Source organism: Typopeltis vanoorti, chromosome 3 (genome assembly GCF_054136105.1).
Source record: "Typopeltis vanoorti isolate ZY-2024b chromosome 3, IOZ_Tvanoo_1.0, whole genome shotgun sequence".
Taxonomy (NCBI): domain Eukaryota; kingdom Metazoa; phylum Arthropoda; class Arachnida; order Uropygi; family Thelyphonidae; genus Typopeltis; species Typopeltis vanoorti.
In genome coordinates this window covers 43,940,834-43,966,312 of record NC_143551.1, presented here as the reverse complement: position 1 = coordinate 43,966,312, position 25,479 = coordinate 43,940,834, and the positions used below count along the sequence as shown (strand labels likewise).

At 35.8% G+C, this 25,479-nt stretch overlaps 1 protein-coding gene across 1 annotated transcript in view; it reads left to right on the top strand.

Moving 5' to 3' along the window:
- LOC150108087 (multiple PDZ domain protein-like) overlaps window positions 1-25,479 on the top strand; it is an 859,697-nt gene that overhangs the window by 707,379 nt on the left and 126,839 nt on the right. Inside the window, exon 26 of the mRNA XM_090415962.1 lies at window positions 2,278-2,347. Coding sequence (XP_090272088.1) covers window positions 2,278-2,347 — 70 coding nt within the window. The remainder of the gene's footprint in view (window positions 1-2,277; window positions 2,348-25,479) is intronic.

Genomic DNA, 25,479 nt, shown 5'->3' with positions numbered 1-25,479 from the left:
AAACATCATTGGAAGACTTTGGTAAGTATATAGAAGATAATAGTAAGAAGTTGACAAAATGTCCTGGAAGCTATTGAAAAAACTTACAAATTAAGGAAAGAGGAAATTGATGATGCATCAGAGATGACAAAATAGATATGAAAACTGATGATATAGATATATGGAGAAATTACTTAGAAAGATGACTAAAGGAAGCAAGAAGTGATAAAACAGTCAGAGAAAATATTCAAGAGAATGCAATCAAGAGTTCATATCAATACGGAGCCATTGAAAATCTGAAATACAGAAAGACAGCTGGAGTAGACAATATTCTACAAGAAATGCTCAGATGTGTATGTATGGAAGTTTCCAAGTGGCTACACTGCATAATTTGAATTTTACAAATGCAGTAACGTGTTCATAATAGATAAAAAAAAAAAGGGGGGGGGGAATAAAGCTGAATGCAAGATTTACAGATGAATTTTATTGCTGAATGTTTCAAATTAGATGATGCAAGCATTCTTGACAAGAGACTAAGAAAAATTGTGAAAGAGAAACTTGGAGAAGACAGGCTTGGTTCAGGCCAAAAGGATCAGGATCAGATTTTCATTTTACAACAAACGTTAAGAAAAATCATGGGAATATATCAGATATCTGTATTTTTAACTTTCGTAGATCTAGAAATGGCATATTGAATAATCCTATGCTTGGAGGGTAAGCTAGCACCAGCAAAATAAAATTAAAATATGAAAATTAAAAACAAAAGAAAAACTAAGTAATTATATATTTGCTGAAATTTCAAAGTGCTATCAGTAGGAGCTAGTTCCAGAAAGATTCTGGGGTTAAATCAATGTTAAATTCATATATGTGCCACATATAAGTGGTAAACTGCTGTTTACCACTTGTATGTGGCACATATTAAAATAATTTGGATCGGAGATAGTTGTAAGACAATTGTTTCACTTGCTTTAGTGTACAAAGTGAACTATACTTAACAAGAAAGTATATTGTTTAATTATCTACCCAAATATATGTAAACAAAGTTTGTGCATGAAGTTTCTCACAAATAGGCTATTTGTATATAGACTGTTGATCTTAGATCAGTTATCTGAATAGCAGTCTGATTTATGTCCTTACCTGTAGTGCATAGCAATATATGTATCTACAGTAGAAAGAAGTACCTATGCATTACAGGATTCTAAAGCAATTGAAGTTAACAGTCCATCATTAAGACACTTCATGCACAAGTTTTGTTTCCTTACACTTGGGTGAAGAATTAAACAAGAATATAATTTCTTTAAGTACAATTTACTTTGTAACCAAGTGAGAAGGGGGACTTTCTATAAATATACTTTCAGAGTGCAGAGATAAGTGTGATTGCATGTTTTATATTAAGATTTGTAGCTGGATGTGCAGAATTATAATGTTGTGTACTGTATTGGTAGAATAGAACTGTGCTCCTGGAAGTAGATGATATTTAGGATCTAGAAGTCATAGCTGGCAGATGTCCGAAATTCAGCAAGCACTTCAAGGAGTTGAAAAGTTTACACATCATAATTGCTGCTATGATAAGGAGAATGCCAACAAATAGAGATTCAGTTGTAGTAGTTCCACTGTACAAGGTCTTGATTAGACTACACCTGGACTGTTGTACACAGATTTGGTCACCTGGTTATCACACTGATGAGGCAACTTTAAGGAGAGTGCAAAGATGGTAAGGCAGTTTAAAGGCTGTGGAATGTTGTTTATGAAGAGAAGTTGAGGAAATGTAAATTTCCAAGCTTGAGAGATGGGTGATATGATACAGACTAAATTGATGATGTATTTTTTGTGTGATAAATATGAAAGATGAATCAATTCGTGTGGTGGAAAGGAAGATAGGAAGAACTAGAAATTGACCCTTAGACATTATATAAGGGTCATTCCTAGTTCAAATGTGGTAGTTGAGTAATTGGCAAAAAGGAATAATGTATGAATGAAGGGCTAATGAATTTAAGGTGCAATATAATCCAGGTGTTCTTCAATTCTATTCTATCACAAATCAGTATGCTAACTTCATAAAGATCTCTTAATAATATTCATATGAGGTCTGTTAAATGTTATTTTGTAACAATAATTTTCTGTAAGCATTACCATGATCATCGTCATCATGGAGCTTTCCATAAGATTTGATTTATGAAGAACTGGGATGGATGGACCTTGTGAATGAAATAACAAATATCATTCATGCAAATTTCATAATTGAGGTATTTAATATTCAATATATATATATATATGATTTTTTTTATTTCTCTGCAGGAGAGAAAGTGCCTTGGAAGATATGGCAGTGAAGCCTATTACTAATTTTTCTCTTCAGTTTGATAATAAGGTTAGTGGAGTATTACTTTTGGACAAATATTAAATGAATTCTGTATGTAGTATAAAACAATGTAAGGTAAAGTTGATTAGATTTGGTTAGTCATTACTTGCAGCACAGATTATCCTATATCCTCATTTAAGATTGTTCTAAAATATGAGAATGTGCTGTAAATTTGTGATAATCACCATGAAAGAATTGAGTTAGAACCATGTAACTTAGACATTATTCTATATATTTCCCATGAAGTGTTATACACTTGTTACAATGCTGCTGCACCATTCGAAACATCTGAGAAAAAAAGACTTTCCCTTGTTTCACACACAGTCCTCAACTGCAGATATGACTTCATCATCTGTGATAAATTTTGTTTCTTTAAATTTGGGAATGGCAATTAATCAGATGGGGGCCCAGGTCTGGCAAATAGGGTGGGTGAGGCAAACATCTAGAGCACAAGTTGTGTATTGTCCGTTAGGTTTCTTGAGCAATGTGAGCAGGTGCATGGTCCTGCAAAAGCAACACACCTGTGCTCAGTTTCCCACACCATTTTTCCTTCAGTATCTCCTTCAATTCGTTCATAGCTGTTGAATAAACTTCTCCAACAATTTCATGTTTTTTGAAGTACTTGGTAAGGATTACACCATCCATATTCCAAAAGACAATGGCAAGAACCTTCTCTGCTGACTTTTAAGTTCCGAAATTCTTTTGCCGTGGAGAACCTTTGTGTCTCCACTCCATTGATTGTTGATTGGTCTCTGGGTCATACTAATGAAGCCATGTTTCATCAATAGTCACAATACAAGCTAAAAAATTTGTACCTGATTTCTCAAAATCAACCAAAATTCCTTAAGATGACAGCACGCATTCTGTCTTTTGGTAAGTATTCAATCATTTGGGGACCTACTTTGCTGAGAGCTTCTGCATGTCCAGATGTTGGTGGATAATGGTCCCAACTTGTTCCCTGGATATCCCTAGAGTCCTTGCAATGTTTTTGGATGGTATTCATCTATCATCAAGGATCATGGCATGCACTGCATTGATATTTTCGGGTGTGATCACTGTGGAGGGTCTTCCTGACCTGGGGGCATCTGTTGTCTTAGGATGTCCAGTTTTAAACTTGGCCACTCATCTGGCAACTGTTGAATATACTGGCGCACACAGTCCCCTAAAGTCTCAAAGTTTGGTGGATCTCAGTTGCAGAATTTTCTTGCAGCATGAAAAACTTGATGATAGCCTGCACCTTTGTGTCTTCAAATTTCTTCAAAACCTCTTACATGTCTTCTTATATATCCCCTAAGAGAAAAGGAAAAAATTATTACAATTTGATGAAACATGCAGTTAAACAGTTTTAAGATATGTTCTTTCTTGTGGTTATACCAGTTGCTTTAATATCATTTTTGTTCTAGGTGTATATCAGAACCTTTCAGCCCCAAATCCCCATCTTAATAATGTAACTGACTGACCAAGATTAGTATAACCTTAAAGCAATTAATTATTATTAATATTAAATAATACTTCTAAGGATTATGGGAGGGAACTCTACTCCACTACACACATCTCTCCATCTCCCCCTACGCAATTCTCCACCTACACACAATGACTACTACCATCAATGTCATCTACTGCCCAACACCAACAACAGCAGTGTCAAAACACAACATGACACAACATAACCAATTTGCCTGTAATTGGTGGGAAATAAAATAGAACTTGAGTATTTCTAGAAATATTTGGTCATAGTTTTTACACATTTTCTTAGAGACTTCCTATATCGACAGTTCGTCATTTTAATGTATACGTACAATATAACTAGTAGCCAAGTTAAGCGTCAGTAATCCTTTCTTTTATTGTTACCTAGTGATCAGTGTTCACTGCAATAAAAATTATGGAGACAGTTGCTTTGTTAGAGTAATAACTTTAATTTAAAATAAAATGAAAATAGGTTATCATCAGAAGTGCAAATTTATATATGAAGAAACAAGCTATTTCAATTCACTGTAGCACATTTCACTGTTGCTACAACATTTCTCTGTTGGTCAACAACATAGCCTAACTTCTTGCTGGTGCTTAACTCTCTGGATTATTATTTTAGCATGTTCTGTTGTCTTGCTTGAAGAGCACTGGGAACACTGGATTGTTGAGGATATACAGTTTCATTCTCTTGTTTGTGGTGCAGTTTACTTAAGAGTTATATTATTTTTTTGTCTACTGAACTAGATTATGTATTTCTTCAGTTATTGATACTTCCCTGGTTACTTTACATCTCATAATATGTATTTAAGTTTTATAGATCTGGAAAGGGCATCGCATAAGACAAATGATATAAATGTTGTAAATATACCATCCATTAGAGATTCGAAAGCCATTATTCTTGTTGTGATTTAGGAAATTATTACTAATTCATAAGCCTCTTTGAATTTCTCTTCATATCAGGTAATGGGAACATTATCTGAAATGAGGTGCAGTGTAAGGAATGGGAACATGACTGCATATATATAGGTAACTATTAGGTTTGAATTTCCCATTGTTCTAAGTTTTATGCACTGAAAATGTTTTGTGATACCCTAAACAAAACATCATCATTATCAAATTCCTGCCATGTATCCTCAAGGGGTATACAAGTAAAAAATGTACATTTAATGCATATGTACAATATAATTAGTAGCCAAGTTAAGCTTCAGTAATCCTTTCTTTTATTGTTACCTGGTGATCAGTGTTTATTGCGATAAAAATTGTGGAGACAGTTGCTTTGTTAGAATAATAACTTTAATTTAAAATAAAATAAAAATAGGTTATCATCAGACGTACACATTTATATGTGAAGAAACACAAGCTATTTCATTTCGCTGTAGCACATTTCTATGTGCTACAACATTTCTCTGTTGGTCAACAACATAGCCTGACTTCTTGCTGGTACTTAACTCCCTGAAAAATAAAACATTGATTAATTTATTTAAATATTTTACCTTTTCTCTGATTACATTGTCTTTCTTCAGTTATGGATACTGCCTTGGTTACTTTATATCTCATAATATGTATTTAAGTTTTGTAGATCTGGAAAAGGCATCTCATAAGACAAATGGTATAATATTAAGCATTATATAATATATATATATATATATATATATATATATATATATAAAACCTATCCTTAAATTTTAAGTCAGTAGTATAGTATAACAGGATTATCATTACCACTACTAGTAAACTATGACCAAACTATCTCCACAAAAGACTTGTTACCAATCATCCACAGTAATGTATGCATTGCCTACATACCTCTCTAAAACGTATTCAGCGACATAAGCACTCGAGATCACCCATTCCTATTCAGCTCATTCAAGCATACAATCTAGTCCTCACACTCTTGCTAACCACACCTTACACAACTTCATTCTCTCCCATCTGGTCATCTTTTATTGGAAAATAAAATCAATGTTGGTAAAGAGCACTGGAAAAAAGTGCTATTTTCTGTAATAATTGCCAATGTTGCTTGCATTTTAGTATACTATTGTTTATTTTCGATAACTTAGTGTTTCTGCATGATTATTGGCCTTGTGGATTTGTTACTGACTTTTTTTTTTTTTTTATTGAATTTTTGAATCTAGCCTTGAACAGAAAACCATAATAGTATGCATGAAGTCAACTAGCTATGAATGGTGTGACTAGGCATGCAGCACGAAAATCAAATTCTGTTAATGATCTATGTTTTTCAAAAATGGTTTAATGTTGTGAGTGCATCATCTGTGTGTGGCAAAATGTGAAACATGTGAATGTTTGTGAAGAGAATGAAGATTAGACAAGAGACAGTATTGATTTGTAGAAAGTGCGATATTTTGTTAGACTGCAAGTTAATGAATCCAAAACGGTCCTGAAGGAATGAAAGTTAGCATAAATGAAAGAAGTAGAAATGGAATGAAAGCTAGTGAGATTGAGGGAGTTAAAGAATGCAAGAATGAAGAAGCAAAAGTAAGTCATAAGGGAGTGAAAGGAAGTATAAATGTTCAAGCGGAAAGTAAGCTGCAGCAGAACAAGAAGCAGTGAGACTATAGGACTGAGAGACAGTGAAATTTCCAGAATGCAAAATTTGAAGAAAGAGTTATTCAAAATTAAAAATGAAATGAGGAATATGCAGAGTGATATACGATGTTTATTGAAAACAAATGAAAGTGTGTAAAAGAATAATGAAAGAAAAAAGGATAAAAGAGGTGACAAGTGATTCGAGAATAGCAATGTATGGAGATCCCATTGTTACAGGATTGGTTAAAGAGAGAGTCTATAAGGAGCAAGATAATTCATGCTTTGAACATGAGGAAACTAGCAAGAGAATTAGTGGTTGTTGTGGGGACAAATGATTTAAGTGAACGTTAGTAGAATATAAGGGCAGATATCAGGAGGTTATTGAGAAAAGTGAAAGATAACAGTATATTGGGAAATATTGTGAGTGTGTGTGCTGAGGTATCATAGGGATGAGTTAAAACGGGGAGCCAGAATCATGAATGCTAGCAATCATGATTCTGGCTCCCCAGTCCCATGAATGCTAGCAATCATGATTCTGGCTGCACTTTCTTCTCCTCACACAGCTCTGCTGTGTGAGGAGAAGAAAGTGCAGTGTGTGGATGTATGGCATATATTTGAGGGAAGAATAGAATTACACAGATGTGACAGGTTGAATTTGAATGGCTTTGGAGTGAGTGAACTGGAGAAACTATTGCTAGATGGAAGTACAGTGTGAGATGAAAGCAAGAGATCTGAAGTAAGAGATGAAGTGATGGATCAGGAGATTAGTATTGAAGAGACTGAAGTGCTTGGCATTGGAAACAGTAATAATGTGAGAGATGAAGAGAGAATGGGAATGCAGGTATAGCAGGGAAATGAGGGGATAGAGTGGACAGGGAGCATAGCATAGCATAGCAAGAGGTGATGTTGAGAGTAGCAGTGAATGTACGTATGGGAATGATCAGCATAGAAATGAAATAGATCGAGATATGAGTGGGGTAGTTAAGACTGAGCAGATATTATTATTATTATAATTGCTCAGTGTATATATGTAGTAAGTGGTAATAAAGATGATTGGGCAAGGGCAGGTGTGATGGGAAAATCACAACCAGCAAGAGGCTCAGGCAGGACTTGTTATAGACCTTAAAGTGAACTGCTGTGTTTGTTTAAAAAAAGCCAAGAGTATTGGAAATAAAGGAGATGAAATTGTTTCACTCCAAAATCGTTGGAATAAGTGAAACATGATTGAATGAAGATGATATTCAGCGGCAATAAAAAGGGAAAAGTACAGTTTTTTTTGCAAGGGTAGAAAAGAAAAAAGGGGAGTGCAGATGATGATAGCAGGGAAATAATGTCAACATAAGGTGGACACGAAAGAGGAAAATAGTGGCAATGATTTTGAAGCAGTGTCATGAGAGGTGGACATTGATGGGAAGACATATTTAGTTGGATGTTGCTATAGGCCAGAAAATGTGGAGGGCGAGGAAGAAGAAATGTATAAGCACCTTTGGTTAATAAACAAGGAAAGAGTAATTATTATGACTGGTTTTAATTATGGCAGTATAGATTGGAATGAAGACATAGCATTTGGGAATTAGGAAAATTAATTTCTTGAGAGACAACTATCTCAGGCAGTATGTAAAGGAGAACACTGGAGGATCAATAGTTTTGAATCTGATCATTTCCTCAAAGGATGTAATTGTGAGTGAGGTTTCAAACTTCCCTCCAGTTGGTGAGAGCGATCATGTGGGATGTGGCTTACAGTATGAAGACCTCTGTGAGATATTTACAGAAGTATGTTGTAAGTAAAAGGAAGAATGTTTATGGCAGAATGATTTTAAGCAATGTGATGGTAGGGAGGTAACTGAATCAGTTGAAATAGTTGAATTACTAAGTGATCACTTTGCAGGAGTATATCATCCAGGTGGAGATATTACAGTAACGACTTATATGGGAACTGAGGTAAATGAAATGGAGGTGCACAGCATATTATAGAACCCTTACGCAAATACATCGATGGGATTAGATGGTATACCAGCTCGAGTTTCACATGAAGGTGATAGGGAACTGTTGGTGCCTTTGACCACATAGTTTATTATTATTACCCAAGATCCCATGGAGTCAAAGACTCATCTAGGAGGTCCTTTTATCAAACACACAGCTCATCATACCGTGCCTTAAACACACTCAGACTCTCTGCAGACACCACACTCTCAGGCAAGACATTCCAATCATTCAAAACTCTGCATTAAAAAAACCTGCTACTCACACCCTCCTTATACAGCTTCCAGGGATGACCTGTGGTTCTCCCCTGATCTCCCACTATTTCCTGTAGAACCTTTCCACCATTGATACTATAACAACCCTTTAAGACCTTGTAGGTCTCTATCATATCTCCCCTCCTCCTCCTGTCCACCAGACTCTGCAAGTTGCATCTTCTAAATCTTTCCTCATACTCGACATTCCAGAGGTTAGAAACTACCTTAGTCAGTCGCCTCTGGACCCACTCCAACATCTCTTCATCCTTCTGAAAACCAGGTGACCATATCTGGGCACAATAGTCCATGTGTGGCCTAATCAAAGCCTTATATAATGGAACAAGAATTTCCCTACTTCTACAAGTCTGTGTCCTCCACATCATTCACATCATTCCCATAAGCCTTTGTGTTGTCTTCATGTTTCCCCTAAATTTCAGATCCTTATCCACTATCGTCCCCAAATCTCTTATTTCCTCCACCTCTGCCAATATATACTCACCAAGCATAAATTCTGCATCCCATTTTTGTTTTCCAAATTTTAAAACCTTACTGTTTGCAACATTGAACTCGCATCCCCATTCCCAATCACTCAATTTATTCAAGTCTTCTTGTAAAGTCACAACATCTTCTCTACTCTTCATGGTTTGTCCCAACTTTGCATCATCTGCAAACAACTGAATATCTCCATCCAAATCTTCACCAATATCATTAATATACAAGTTAAACAGCAATGGCCCTAAAACAGAACCCTGAGGCACACTACTAGTAACTTTCCTTTTCCTGGATATCACTCCCCCATACACAACTTATTCATACCTATCAGATAGCCAGTCTCCAATCCAATGCACCAATCTAATATCTAACCCCATTAACTCAATATGACTATCAACTTATCATGCGGTAATCTATCAAAAGCCTTTGCAAAATCTAAGTATATTACTATGTATCCTTCTCCTCTGTCCAAGGAAGCAGTTATCACCTTATTGTAATAAGTAAGTAGATTACTAAAACATGACCTCCCTTTGGCAAATCAATGCTGTCCATCAAAGATAATACCATTGTTGTCAACCCAACTCTGGATCCTAGTTCTCATAAGCTTCTCCAACAACTTAACTACAACACCTGACACACAGATAGGCCTATAGTTTGATGCTTGAGTTCCCTCACAAGTTTTTTTATATATGTGGCAAGTAGAAGGAAGAATGATTATGCTAAGATGCTGTTAATGGATGAAAAGGGAGGATATGTGACTGCTACAGAAGATATAGTCGAGGTGTTCAGTGGAAAATTCATCAGGGGTTTCAGCTACAATGTGAAATAAGTAGCTCATTTGTAGAGTATGAAATGAGAGGACTTAATGGCAAGCGTGTAAGAGGTATTAAGAAGAGTTAAATAAGCCAGATGTCAATAAGGCAATAGGACTTGATGATATATCGTCATGTGTCTTGAGGGAATCTTCCACGGTGTTAGCTCTTGTAAAAACTTACCTTACAAAAAACTTACCTTACAACAGCAGAAATTCCAAAAGGAGTGGAAGGAAGGAAGGCAAAATTGTTCCACTTCACAAAGGTGAAGATAAGGCTAAGGCAACAAATTATAGGGTGTTCTATATATATGGAGTTGTAGGATACACAAGTGGATTGATAACAGTGGAAGGAAGGAAGGTATTCTTTAGCTTTGTCAGCATGGGTTTTTAAAGGGAGGTTGTGTCTTACAAACTTATGTACTGTAACAAGGTGACAAATGTATTGGACAAGGGAGATGCATATACAGTGGTATACTTAGATTTTGCATAGGCCTTTGATAGATTGCCATGCCACAAGTTGGTCACTAAACTGAAGCACATGGGATTGGATGATAGACTATGAGTTGGATAGGTATCAGCAAATAGTATATGCAGGGACACTATCTCAAAAGAGGAAAGTCACTAGTGGTGTGCTGCAAGGGGCAGTTTTTATTTAATTGTTATTGACCATTGTTATTTAATATGTATATTAACCTCCCTACTGGCCGAGGTGGATGAAATAGTATGACCAAATTGCACTTTTTATCCATGTTATTCAATAGGTGTTACAGAATCGTATCCGTACTTAGCCGGATGTCTATAGACGTCATGGCCGGTTGGGGGGGGGGGGGGGGTAGTGATATTGGAATAAATTTAGCTAGTGATATACAACTGTTTGCAGATGACACACAACTTGGGAGAGTGATGAGGAATCAAGCAGACATTGTGGTCTTATAGGAGGATTTGAATAGATGTATGAGTGGGCAATAGTACGAAATGTCAATTCATTGTTTCCAAGTGTAAAGTCCTGAAATTTGGTAGGCAACAATGGAATGCAAAATATGATAAGTGATAAGATAAGAGACCTTGGAGTGGTGGTGGACAAGGATTTGAAATTCACAAGTCACATTGTACAAGTTGTGAAGACATGACATCAGATTATAGCAATGATATGGCAGACCTTAAGTTATAGAAATAAAAGGGTTCTGGTTCCATTATATAAGACCTTGATCAGGGCTTGTATGGATTATTGTGCACAGATTTGGTCCCCTGGTTTTTCATGGTGATGGGGATATTTTGGAAAGGGTCCAGAAAAGGCTGACTAAAGTTGTAGCTAGTCTTTGGGATGTGGGTATGAAGACAGATTGAGGGAATGCAGTTTGCAAAGCCATATGAATAGGATGAGCAGAGGAAGTATGATTGAGACATTTAAGTTGGTAAAGGGTTGTTGCCAGGTTAATGTGGAAGAATTTTTTCATAAAATGGAGGAAGAGATAGAACAAGGGGACATACCTGGAAGTTGTATAAGGAGGGTGTAAGCAGGGGCATAAGGAGTAGTAGGTTCTTTTCATGGAGAGTGGTTGGTCAGTAGAATGCTTTGCCTGACACTGTGATGAATGCAGACACATTGAAGGAGTTTAAACAAACGTTTTGATGGGCTTGGTGTGTAACAGTGTTTGCCTCCCATGATGAGTCTTTAGACTCTATAGAGATCTGGTGTTAATAATAATAATCTAGTCTGTAAAATTCCTTAGGAACTTATACATTTATAGTTTCATTTCCAGTTTATCCTTATTTTCAATTTCAGTTTATTCTTATAGTAAGCACTGTAACTTTTGAATCCTCTCCAACTTTTCAGCATCCCTGTGAAATGCAGGTGACCAGATCTGAGACTTATAAAGAAGGAGAATTTCCTTATCCTCACTGCTCAAGGTGTTTCATTCTCTTTTGCGATTTCTTCTAAACTTTCCCTGTTCAATTTCAAATGTCAAGGTATGATTTAACCCAGTACTGATTAGAAATGTTAAAAAATGTTTGTGATATTTGAGGGAGCAGTTTTATCAAAAGCTCTTCTGAATCTGTCCACATGGTTGAGTTATATGGATGATATTTTTGTTGTTTGTAAATATAGTTTGGATGATCTGAATAACTTCTTATATTATTTTAATGGTTGCCATTGTCAAATTTGCTATTGAAATAGAAAATAACATCTTACTGCCCTTTCTAGACCGAAAATAAAAAAAATAGGAAACTGAATACACCTGAAGTTCATAGGAAACCACTTACACCAGTTGATATATTATACAGTTACAATCCGAGTTACATAAATAATGCGTTCCGTAAACCTTTACATAACTTGAATTTTACGTAAGTCGAATTTGTAAATTACATACATACAATAAAATGTTCAATGGCTACTCATACTTAAAATTCAATTATAAAAAAAAATTATCAATTGCATTTGAATAATATACATACTGTAAATATGAAAGTATGAAAAATAAATAATATAAAAGAATATAAAAACAAACTGAAATATTCACTTTTCAAATAAAAAAAAATGTCTTGTGACAGCTAAGTTGAATGTTCTAAGGAATGCTGTTCTGCAGGAAGTTTTACCCCTTTCGATGTTGAAAGCTGAGGGTAGTCGAGGTCGTCTGATTTGTCATCTTGACTTTGTTGTGAATGACATCTCACAGACATGTCTAGAGTAGATTGTGTGGTCACACACTTCTTGTCTCATAGATGGCCTTTTAGCTAGACATATCAGAATAGATACGGGGCTAACATTTTCGAACCACTCAGTGTTTGGATCCATCGATTCTAATTTTGCTAAAGCTGTGTCTATCAAGTTAAAAACCTCAGCTAGTCCCTTCATTGTAAATTTCTTTATGTCTGGCAGTTCAATCGGCTTAGTATTTTCTTCGGAATTTCAGAATGTCTCCAACTGAATAAGGTCATCATTAGTTCGCTCTTCATCGTGATGCAAAAGAAGCACGTTAATGTCACCGGTATCCACTTCTAGCTCTAATTGCTGTGCCAGTTGCACACACGTCACCGTTGCCTGCTGCAATTCTTGTGTCAACTCAGCACCCGTATCAGTTATTGTTTGCTCTCCTTCCATGAAACGCTTAAAATTATGGACCATTTCTGGGCAGAGTTTCTTCCACACAGCATTCATTGTTGTCTGCTTGATTTCATTCTAAGCCACCCCAATATTTTTGATAACGTTAAGGATATTATAGTTCTTCCAGAAATCACGTAGAATAATGCCCTTACCACTATCAATGGCCTTGATTGCTTGGGGAAAATGTACACCGCAGATAGTAGGCTTTAAAGGTCGCAATAACGTCTTGATCCATAGGTTGCAATAGTGAGGTAGTTCTAGGAGGAAAAGTCATCCAACTCTTCTGGGTGACTGGAGACACTGTCCCAGAGGAGAAGCACTTTAAATGGGATTCCTTTCTCGGCACAATATTCCTTCACCTGGTGAACGACGTGGTTATTGAACCAGTCTCCAAACAGCGCACTTGTAACCCAAGCCTTGGTGTTGGATTTCCAGATTATGGGAAGCATATGCGCATCGATGTTCTTAAAGGCACACAGTCTCTGGGAATGGTACAATGTAAGCGGTTTAAGTTTTAAGTCCCCTGAAATGTTGCCGCCAATCATAACAGTGATCCGATCTTTTGCGATTTAATCCAGGCATAGATTTTTCCTCTTTTGCAATAAATGTCTGTGTTGGCATTCTCTTTGAAAACAGAGCTGTTTCATCTACATTAAATATTTGCTCAGGCAAATATTCCCCCTCCTCAATATTTCTGCCAGAAGTTTGGGAAATCGACTTGCCACGTCTGTATCTGCACTTTCTGCCTTGCCCGTGATTTTGATGCTGTGCAGATTTGTACGTTTCTTGAATCTTTTGAACCATCCAGCACTAGCTTTAAATGTACTCTCCACATATGTGATGCCGACCTGCTCTTTTAAATCCTTATATAAGGATATATCCTTAAGAAGGCTATATCCTTATATAAGGATATAGCCTTCTCCTGGATAATCAGTAAACTTAACAGTATCTGCTTCCGTGTCAAATCATCGATCCAGTGAGACAACAATTTCTCCATCTCTGATATCGAGCCCAGCCTCTTCTTGGTAATAATTGTGTCCTTCAGCGCTACCACACCTTTTGTGCTTTCAACAATGCGAACTTTATCCTTCACTATTGTATTCAATGTCAAAATAATTTGATTTATTTCCCGAGCTATTGTTGATAGAATTTTCTCGCCTTCATGCATACAAATTATTTTCAACTTTTCTTCTAAAGTAATTGCAGACCTTTGTTTTTTAGATTTATTACCATCGCATTTGGTTTTGCATTTGCATTCCATTTTAAGGGTAAAAAAACAAAGAAACTAGTAGTGTTAAAGTGACTGAGCTAACCGTACGAGGCATCTATTACTGTACTGCAATAAGGCTGTGAAAGACGCACCTGCGCAAAGCCACAAACGTGTTCATACGCCCTGGTATATTTATTATGTAACTGCGAATTTACGTAAGTTGCATGTTACGTAACTCAGGATGTAACTGTATCTACGTTAGCTCTTTTCACCATCTATGAAAAACATTCTGCATAAGAATGGAGCTATTCATATTTTAGAAATAGATCAACATAAAAGTTGATCCTGTCTACATCTAATTCACTCTTAAGGGTTAACTAAAAAGAGACATTTTTGTAAATTGTTACACACATCAAATATATTGAGCTCCACAGAATTACAACATAAATCTGATTGGGACCACAAAGAGACATTTATAGCAAGACATGGGCACCATACTTTCTTTAAAAACAAACTAAGAAGTTTCAAAACTTTTTAAAGATCTCCTAAATGAGATATGCCCAACCTATGGCCCAGAGGTTAAATCCTGTCCATGGTTTTATGCGACTTTAATTGCTCCCAGGGAGTGTAATCTTGCATATATATTCTGGCACTAATTATCGTTGAATTTACTTATTAAATAACATACCTTAATATTCTAAATGCACCTGCAGTTACATTGCATGTACATTTTCCATACTGTTGTTTGCTGCTTCTGCTTTTCAGCAGGGCCGTACTTACACTTTTCCCAAGGCAACCTGGGCTCAAGGCATTAGAGTGCTCCTGGGACCCTTAAATCGGCCCTAATTTTTTGGGGTCTAGCTAGAGCCATGTGTGCATAAGTACAGCCCTGCTTTTCAGGGTCACTTTATCTGTTGAGAGAGAAAACCTGAGTTTTTGGAGTGAGATGGGTTGTTTTGAATTACAGCTAAAGCATTTAAGATTATGTAGGGTCAGTGTATTATATCTATTAATTATGTAAACATATTATATTGTCTTCTGGTCAGAAGACAACACACAATTATAAAATCTGTAACTTAATATAAAACAATTAAGTTACACAGAGTGAGGCTACCAGAAGTAGCTTTTGTTTTGCCTTTCTGACTGGATATATATTGTTGTGTAAGATTGAATTCGTAGTTTTCTTAGGTACACAAAATCAGTCCTCTGTCAAATGATCAGACGATTTTTGACAGACTTTAGAAATATTTAAATATTATGTAATGAGTAATGATAGTCTATATACTAAACTTTTTCTGATTGAATTGACTATTACAACAGAAATTTATTAGCTGCAGAAAATTACAATGAAACCACACATATGGATTGTTAAGATGATGAAATGAGTTTGTATATCTAAAGCATTGAATATTAATTGAATTTGGATGATTTTAATTCTGAACAGTCACAAATATTTTTTTTTTATTAACTTACTCCATGAGAAAATAAAACATTTAACAATAGCTTAATATTTCTGAAGCTTTGTATTGTTATAGTGCATTACTAACAGAACTGATTTCTTAAAGGTTAATTAAAACTACTAAATGTTGAAATATTACTTATTAAATGTATAAAAGTGAAAGCTGATGAGTTAAAAGGGTCAGATATGTCTCTATATGAACTATTTAAAAATAATAATAAATTTTAACGAAGGACCCTCCGTAACTCATTCAGTATAGACAAAGCTTTTGATTGGAAAGACCTGGGTTGACTCCTGGTTAGGATGTGAAGAACTTATCACAACTTTAAACTGAAAGTGAATTAGCCAGTTTCATATGGGGATGGAAGGGTTTTTCCTCTCCTGCACACACATACAGACATAAAATACTTATCCTTAAAGGAATGGCAGGCTAACCTGCATTAAATTGCCTAAAACACCTAATCTCAGGGGGAGACTCAAGCTGCCTTGACAGATGTAAAATTTTATAAATAAATTTTTATCGATTTGTAAATTTAATATTCTTAGGGTTAGTTTTGCTGGGGTAACTAGATATAAAATTAGCCTTGCTAATAAATACTTTTATAAAACATTTATTTTCTTTTGAAGTTCTGTAAGTTCATTTATAAGAAACATTCAGAATTATTAGCTTTCCCAACCAAGGCATATTTTCTCAAGAAAGCCATTGGTTATTTGGAGTTACAGCCAAAGCAACTAAGGCTTTGAAGCTAGTGCATTATGTCATAATTGTGTGTGTTGTGGCTTTTTTTTTTTTTTTGGCGGGGGGGGGGGGCACTGCCTATGTCGTATGAAACTGATTAATGTTAATGCACACACAGAAAAGAGGGGAGTGGGGACATGGGGGGGATCCATTATCAAGCCATCTTTATGATAATAAACACTATTCAAATAGACACCATCATACTGAAATATGTTTATATGTTAAATAATTCAAAATTAGTATAAATTTTGTAAAATTTATACTAATTTGTTGAAAGTTTATTTTTCACTTGGTTAGAGTATAATAAATTTAGTTTAATCCTTTATCCAAGTGTGAGCAAACAAAGTTTGCACCTGAAAGTATCTTCAGGACTGGAGACAGGTGGTACAACACCAGGACACTCCTTGCAGAGGTGGAGCAAGCTACCAACACTCCTATCTCAGTATCTCCCATAGTATTGCAAAACACATCTCCTTGCGGATATGTCTAATGTTATGCATTAAAGGAAGGACCACAACCCAGACTAGTTTCGACCTTTATTGAGGTCTCTTCAGTGGGAGCCAGGCCCAAGTGGAGATACCAGGCAGAAGCATTAGCAGGTCATCTCTACCTATAGGAGTTGCCAAATGGTGTGCCACCCTTGGATAAAGGATTAAACTAAATTTATTATACTCTAACCAAGTGAAAAATAAACTTTCAACATCTTTCACTAAATCCAGAGTAATTTATTAAAAAAAGAGAGGCACACCATTTGGCAACTCCTATAGGTAGAGATGACCTGCTAATGCTTCTGCCTGGTATCTCCACTTGGGCCTGGCTCTCACTGAAGAGACCTCAATAAAGGTCGAAACTAGTCTGGGTTGTGGCCCTTCCCTTAATGCATAACATTAGACATATCCGCAAGGAGATGTGTTTTGCATTATGGGAGATACTGAGATAGGAGTGTTGGTAGCTTGCTCCACCTTTGCAAGGAGTCACCTGGTGTTGTACCACCTTACCCCAGTCCTGAAGATGCTTTCAGGTGCAAACTTTGTTTGCTCACACTTGAATAAGGGATTAAACTAAATTTATTATACTAATTTATACTACTCAAATAGACTTACCATCATACTGAAATGTTTATATGCTAAATAATTCAAAATTAATATAAATTTAAAGTAATTTGAAATTATTATCTTTCCAACCAAAGGAAACCATCATTAGAAAAGATGAACTCAAAATAAAAGCATAAAAACTAAAATGAATTCAGACAATGATTCACAAAAGTTCTTGTCTAGATCAATTTCTCCTTCGATGATACAATACGTTTATGTTGCACTTCTGAATCTTGTTCTGCCTACAGTAATTTTTTCAGCATTGAGGTGTGACAATAATAATAATAATAATAATAATAACAATTTTTAACTTTAGCAAAAAACTCAAAAGGTTAAAAATATTAAATGTTATAAATTTCTTAATGTTTTTGAATCTTAACTTATCAAATGAATTATTATTTCTGTATAATAAATTTAGTTTAATCCTTTATCCAAGTGTAAGCAAACAAAGTTTGCACCTGAAGTATCTTCAGGACTGAGGCAATGCTTGGTAAAGGTGGACCAAGCTCTCATCACTCCTTGTCTTAGTATCTCCCATAATGCAAGGCACATTTCCTTGCAGACATGTATAATGCTATGTATTAAGGGAAGGGCCACTACCCAGACCAGTTTTGACCTTTATTGAGGTCTTGTCAGTGAGAGCCTAACCCAGAGGTGGTGATACCAAGGTCGAAGCAATGGAGAAGTCATATTTACCTATACGAGTTGCCAAAAGGTGTCTCACCTTATTATTAAATTACTCTGGATTTAAAGGAAGATGTTGGAAGTTTTCCCCCCACTTGGTTAGACTATAATAGATTTAGATTAATCCATTATCATAGTCTAACCACTTGGTTAGACTATAATAGATTTATATTAATCCATTAAGCAAACAAAGTTTGCGCCTGAAGTATCTTCAGGAGTGGGGCAACTAGTGGTAAAGGTGGACCATGACAAGACCTCAATAAAGGTCGAAACCGGTCTGGGTAGTGGCCCTTTCCTTAATTCATAACATTATACAGGGTGTTCGGGATAAATTTGACATATTTATAATTAATTATATTTTTCCGTAAGTTACATGTATTAACACACACTTCTCTTCATTTAAAAGTTTGGATCCTTCTTCATTCATATACAAGATGTCAGAAAGGATGGATAGCTGGAACCCACCTGAATCATGGAAGAGAATAACTTGTATCATGATGATTCGTGCCCGCCATCAAAATAAGGATATTACGACTGCTGCCCAATGCTCCCTGAATACAGTAAAAACAATCAGGCATGAACTAGAGACTTGCAATGGTGACTACGAGGATGTAGCAAGAAGAAAGATCCCTAGCAGACGATCTGATTGCGTTCGTACAGCAGAATTCCTCGCAAATCTGCAGGAACAGGTGTTGAAGAACCCTGGCATTGGAATTCGGGCTTTGTTTGTGGAGTTGCTAACTGTAGTCAAGCCCTGGATAACAAGGGTAGCCAATGGTAGGCCGTATGTATGGCAGCAGGATTCGGCCCCTTGCCACACCTCTGGGAAAAGTCAAAAATGGTTGTCTGAAAATTTCTACGACTTCACCAGTCCAAATGTTTGGCCTCCAAACTCCCCAGACCTTAACCCCATGGATTATTTTGTATGGGACGCAGTTGAAAAAGACACCAATCGCACTTCCAGTAATACAAAAGCCCAGTTAATGGATAAAATTAAAACAGTTTTTGCGGCCCTTCCCAGGGAGACTGTAGCATCAGCTTGTTCGAGGTTCCGAAGCAGAATTGAAGCTGTGATCGATGCTAATGGTGGTTATTTTGAGTAAATCTTGTTGATAGTATTGTAATTAACTCTGCTTGTAATGTTTTTTTGTCAATTCATTAAATTTAATAGATACAAAGAAGATTTTCTTTTTCCTTACGAAACTGTCAAATTTATCCCGAACACCCTGTACATGTCTGCAAGGAGATGTGCTTTGCATTATGGGAGATACCAAGACAAGGGGTGATGAGAGCTTGGTCCAGCTTGGTCCACCAAACACGAGTTGCCTCAGTCCTGAAGATACTTCAGGTGCAAACTCTGTTTGCTTACACTTGGATAAAGGATTAAACTAAATTTATTATAGTCTAACCAAGTGGGAAAAAACTTCCAATATTATTTCTGTAAAAGATTAATATGAAATAAAATAAAAGTTTAAAATGCCTAAGTAGAGCCTGTGTAGCTCAGTGGATGTGGCGTTTGCACACCACGGCGCTTGGCCGCACGAAGGAAGACTTGGTTTCGAGTCTAGTTGCCGACTAGAGGAAATTTTTCTAACCCTTTTTCTACCGGTTCCCGAGTTAGTCGATCTCTGGCACGGGCAAGCAGGTTTTTCCTCCCGGAAACTCGGGTTTTTCGTCCTGTAAACTCAAGAAAATCGACCGTAGAACCCACATTATTTCAGACATTAAATATATTGTGTTAGAGTTAGGGACCACGAGATGGCGGCACATTTGAGCCGTGTCTCTTCACTGAGTACCGCTTAATTAGTGATAGCCTTGGGCCATTTATCTCTGATTGGTACCAGTGGAGATTGAACTGCCCACTCAGTCTCCAAAAGTTAGATAGGGCTAAATGGCCTCGCCTACTCCCCGTATACGGGAGTAAAAAGGCGTTAGCTGATTTTTTTTTTTTAATGCCTAAGTTAAAACTTCACGATAGTATTCTTGTTTCCATATTGTAGCCTAAGAGGAGAAAAATTGTACTCCATGTAACTGCTGAAAATTTCTTAAATACAAAATAGGAGGAAGTAAAATTAAACTAAAAATTTTTTCTATGACTTTTACAGCCATTGCCAATTTTGAATCTGAATTAAAAGAATTATTAAAATTTTCTTTTAATTGCAGCAAACTAAATATTAATAATTCATTTAAAATAAAGATATAAAGATAAAGAGCCAATAGGCTTCATTTCGGCAATGTAAACGTTATTTAAATTAAGGGGATATTAAATCCCACATTGTTTTAAAGCTGAATAAGAAACTCAAAGATCAGAATCAAAGAGTTACTATATACTATAGTTACTATATTCGGCATGAAACTCTTTGAGTCCGATCTTTGAGTTTCTTATTCGGCTTTAAAACAATGTGGGATTTAATATCCCCTTAATTTAAATAATTAATAATTCGTTTTTGTAAGTATTATAAATTTAGAAATTTTCATAAAACAGACTTTTCAGTGAAAGAATTCATATTATGAAATGCCGAAGATTAAAATAAAAGTTTGGCCATAAGAACTGTGCTGAAATTTTCAGATGATTATCACTGAATGTTTTTGTTGGTAGAAAGGATTTGTGCTTCAGGAAAAATTATCATTATTGCGTAGGCACCTCCATGGACTCCTAACACTCAAACTATCAACACAGTATCTATCATACCTTTCCTTGAAACAGTTAACAGATAAAGCACTTATAACTTACTCAAGAAACCCATTCTATTCATTCACCACTGTCCAAGTCTAAAATCTAATCCTCACACCCTTGCTAACCATAATCTTACCCACCTCCCAGTGATAACCTCTTGTTCTGCTTCCTCTAGCTGTATGTTGAAACATTTCCCCTGCATCAATCCTATAAAATTCTTTAAGTAACTTAAGTTTCCATCTTAACCCCCTCCCATCGTTTTAGCTTATCGAACCAACTTTTTGCAATTTCCAAACCCTCACCATATTATCCTCATAGGGAGCATTCCACAGACCACTCACCATCTTTGTCACTCGCCTCTGGATCCTCTCCACCACTTTCTCGTCACCAAGAAACCTAGTGACCAGACCTGAGCACTGTAATCCAGATGTGGTCGTATTAAGGCGTTCATAAAGAGGAATGATAACTCCCTTATCTCTGCTTGTTAATGTTTTTTTTCAATAACCAAGGCTACCTGCCTACTTTAGCAACATGTCCTATAAACTTCAACTCTATCTATTACTACTCCCAAATCCCTGGCTTCATCCATTTCCTGGAGTATGGTTCCCTCAATGTGGTACACAGCCTGTAATCTTTGTATCTCAAAATACATAACTTTGCACTCTTCCACATTAAATTTGCATCCATCATGTTTTGTCCATACTATCAACCCATTGAAATCATCCTGCAAGCTCTCTACATTAACTAGTACCCCTATCTAACTTTACATTAAAAGCAAACAACTGAATATCTCCCTTGAAATCATTTCCTGTACCATTTATGTACAAATTGAATAGCAGTGGTCCAAGCACAAAGCCCTGACCCTATTAGTCACCTGCATTCTCTTGGATTCTGCTCCTCCATATAGTACTTTTTGGATCAGTCCATCAGCCACCCTTTTATCCATATCACCAGTTTCACATCCATTCCCATTTGTTGCAGTTTGCATAATAGAGTTCTATGTGGCATCCTGTCAAACGTCTTTGCAAAATTCAGCAGTATCATTGTGTAGTCATTCCAACAAATAATACTTCTCACCTTTCATTATCATTGGTTATGGTTGTTTTGGCAACCATAACCAATTGAATTGATTATATTGAATTGATAAAGAATTGATTGCCAAAACAATCGATTCTTTTACCTTCCCTTTCTGCATTCTGACAGCATTAGTAATATTATTGATTTTCACACTAGGGAACAAGACTTTATAGTGCTTTTATGAAGAATTCCTTTATCATAGAATCACCATAAATAATTATTTGCTTATGCTCATTCTCTCAATTATTCTTACAGTTTTTTTTTTCTGTTTTCAGTTCAGCTGATATCTTGCTGTTTATGCAGCCTTTCAATCTTTCACTTTGTCCTATGAAGCACTACATGCAAGCACGTACTTTCTTTATTCAGGTCCTCTACATTCTCTTGAACTTCCGCCACTGTGTTTTCAGTATTATCACCACTTTATTTATATTTTCTGGTCTTGTATTAATGCTCTCTACTCTACTATCATATAATTTGTTCTCTCTGCATTCACTTTCTAAGTATTTTTACACACACTCTCACCATATTCCCTCTCCTTCCACAATTCTTTCAACTTCTGCAATGAATACATCTCACAAATTTTACCCTGCACAAAATCACGCAAATTTATCTCGCCCAACAAAGACATCTTGGCCGGCATTGTTCTGCGTTCTGCTGCACATAGGTGCCGTACCAGCAATATATCTTATTTAAGGAAATATAATGGTTTTCTTACATCTAAATAACTCGGTCTATCTCACAGAATAAATACAAGTCTAGAAGCTTTATTAAGTGTCACCCTCACCTTTTATCTTTTGTCCCTTTCTCTCCCCCCCCCTCCCAAACTCATTCACATCATCCTGCTCATTTACATCATCTCTGACTTCTGCTGATATCTTAACCAAATCATTCACTCCAACCACAACCACTAACCTTCCTGCACACTTACTTCTCATATCCAGCACCTCAATCAACCTGTTCCTCCCTCATGGAAAAAAGACCTTGTTTACCCTCTCATTCACCACACCTTTTATAATAAAATGTCCATATAGTACTTCTCTTGTGTTATTTTCTACTGCTTTTTCTCCATTATCTTTCATTTTATTGGATATTATCTTCCATTCATATCCACTATATGTCTGATTTCATTTTGTATATGCCTCTATCTTAATTCCCATCTTATAATTTCATTTTCAATTCTTACATGTCCAGCAATTGTTTTCAGTATTGCCATCGATAAGACTTTCTTGCTTTCTCGCAGTAACACCAGCTCTTCCACCATCGGACAAGCCCACTTCTGTTTCCATGTTTAAGCTCATTTTTCCTTTCTCGGTCATTTCCATATTCATAATTGTATTCTCCTTACTCATGTTCTCATGCTCATTCTTCTGGTTGTTATTTTCAGTCTTACACCTATCACTGCCTTTTATCTGGTATTCTTCACACTCCCTGTTCTTTACTTTCATTCAAATCACCATAGTTATTAAAATATCACACTTTCTGCAGACCCTCATTCTCTCACATCTCTTGTTTAATCTCTCAAAAAACACATCTGCAACATTCGCCCAGGCATTTTTGCCTTTGTTAATTGTTCACTGTTGTGGACAAAATTCACTTCAAAACCTACTAATAACCTTGATAATTAATAGACATCCAGTCTCAGTATAACTAATTAAATTTTTAGTGAAAATTTATTTAATTAGTTATAATTCTTATCCTTGCTCCAATGATTCTACCAACTGTCGCCATTAAGCGACATACCACCCTCTCAGCTTGATCCAAGAATGGTGGAACTAGCTTTGTCAAACAAGAAAGGTCTGTGATTGTGGCAGTAGGGTAAGGAATTTGGTTGATTAATGAGCAAAAAATACTCTGGATATCTTATATAAATCAGCTAATTTATTAGCATAAAGTTTTTGTTGATGTTTCTTAGTGATCCTTGGAGTGAAATAAATAAAAAAGAATCACATGCACACATACAGAATAATCAATTAGTGTCATAAACAATATGACACTAATTTAGTAAAACAATAGTGAGTTATTTCTAGTGCAAATAAAAAAAATAGTAGACAAATTAAGTTGAGAAAGACTATTTCCCATATGGGAGATAAAGGTAAGTCATTGCTATTTGACCTGTTCTGTTTAGGGTGATGATTTAATAATGCCTCACACCTTTCTTTGTAAATCCTTCCTACTAGCAATCTGCTCTTATGCAGGAACTATCTATGCAGAGTTACTAATGATCAAAATAATTTCATTATGTAAGAGTGATGTTAGATCAGAAGCAAGCAATTATGAGCCAGTCAGTAGCTTTGGAATATTCATTAAGATGTTGGAGAGGCTAATTAGGAATAGCAACTAGAGCTGAGTGTGTATAGCACTTTGCTTCTGTATAGAGGTCATCATAGTTTTGTTAAAAGCAAGTCTTGCTTCAGCAATCTTCTCACATCATATAATAGAATGACAAGAGATTTGGTTAAGGGGAATGGATATACCATAATACTTCTGGATTTTTTCCATGCATTTCATAGGATTCTACATGAGAGATTTTATACAAATTCAAAGGATGGGTATGTGCAGTGGTGAGCTATGGAAATTTTAATAAAGGGCTCACATTGCCGAGCAAAAAAAAAAAAAAAAAAAAGGCTAACTAGCCCTTATAATGCTTATATCACGACTTTGTAGAGTTTCTGACAGATATGATAATTCCTGTAGGATATCAGTCATTAATGCTAGATCTTTTAAAAATTCCAAATTGAGATGTCGGTTTATAAAGCCCTTATATTTATCATTCGATGCCAAACACATGGCCGATCTTTAAAATTTCGATACCAAGGTCTTTTTGCAATTGTATTTAATTCTTGTTGATTTTTTGGTGATTGATGATAAAAAGCATATAATTTATCCATAAATATTTCAAAATGATTTATTTCTTTTAATGTTTTTTATCGAATGATCTAATGCTAGTTGTAAACAACGAGCAACGCAATGCCAAATCACAATGTTGGGAAAGTTTTGTAGAAGTTTGATTGCAACACCTGATTTGTCTCCTAGCATTACACTAGCTCCATCAGAACAAAATGCATTTTAAATAGTTATCAGAAAATCCATATGAATTTAAAGTAGCAATTATAGTAGCATGTATACATTCCGCTGTGGTATTTTCTAGTTCTACAAGATTATTAAACAAGAAGAACAAGGGGCTCGCAAATTTGAGAAAAATTTAACAAAGCGCTCGTGCCAGCCCCCGCGAGCCCCTTATAGCTTACCACTGGGTATATGTGACATGGATATTACCATGGCTATCTGACAGCCATCAAAAAGTGATATATGGAGATGCTAACTCGAAAAAAGAATGATGACCAAAGGTAGCAGTATATATACCACAACATTTTGGACTTGGACCATAGTTGTTTAACTTGTTTATTGATATTGGAGTGAATCTGGATAATAAAATGAAGTTATTGTCGATGATGTAAAGTTATGGAAAATGATCATCCTCCTTAATTCTGCATCATTGGGCATATCTGATACAGATTCTCACAAAACAAAGATT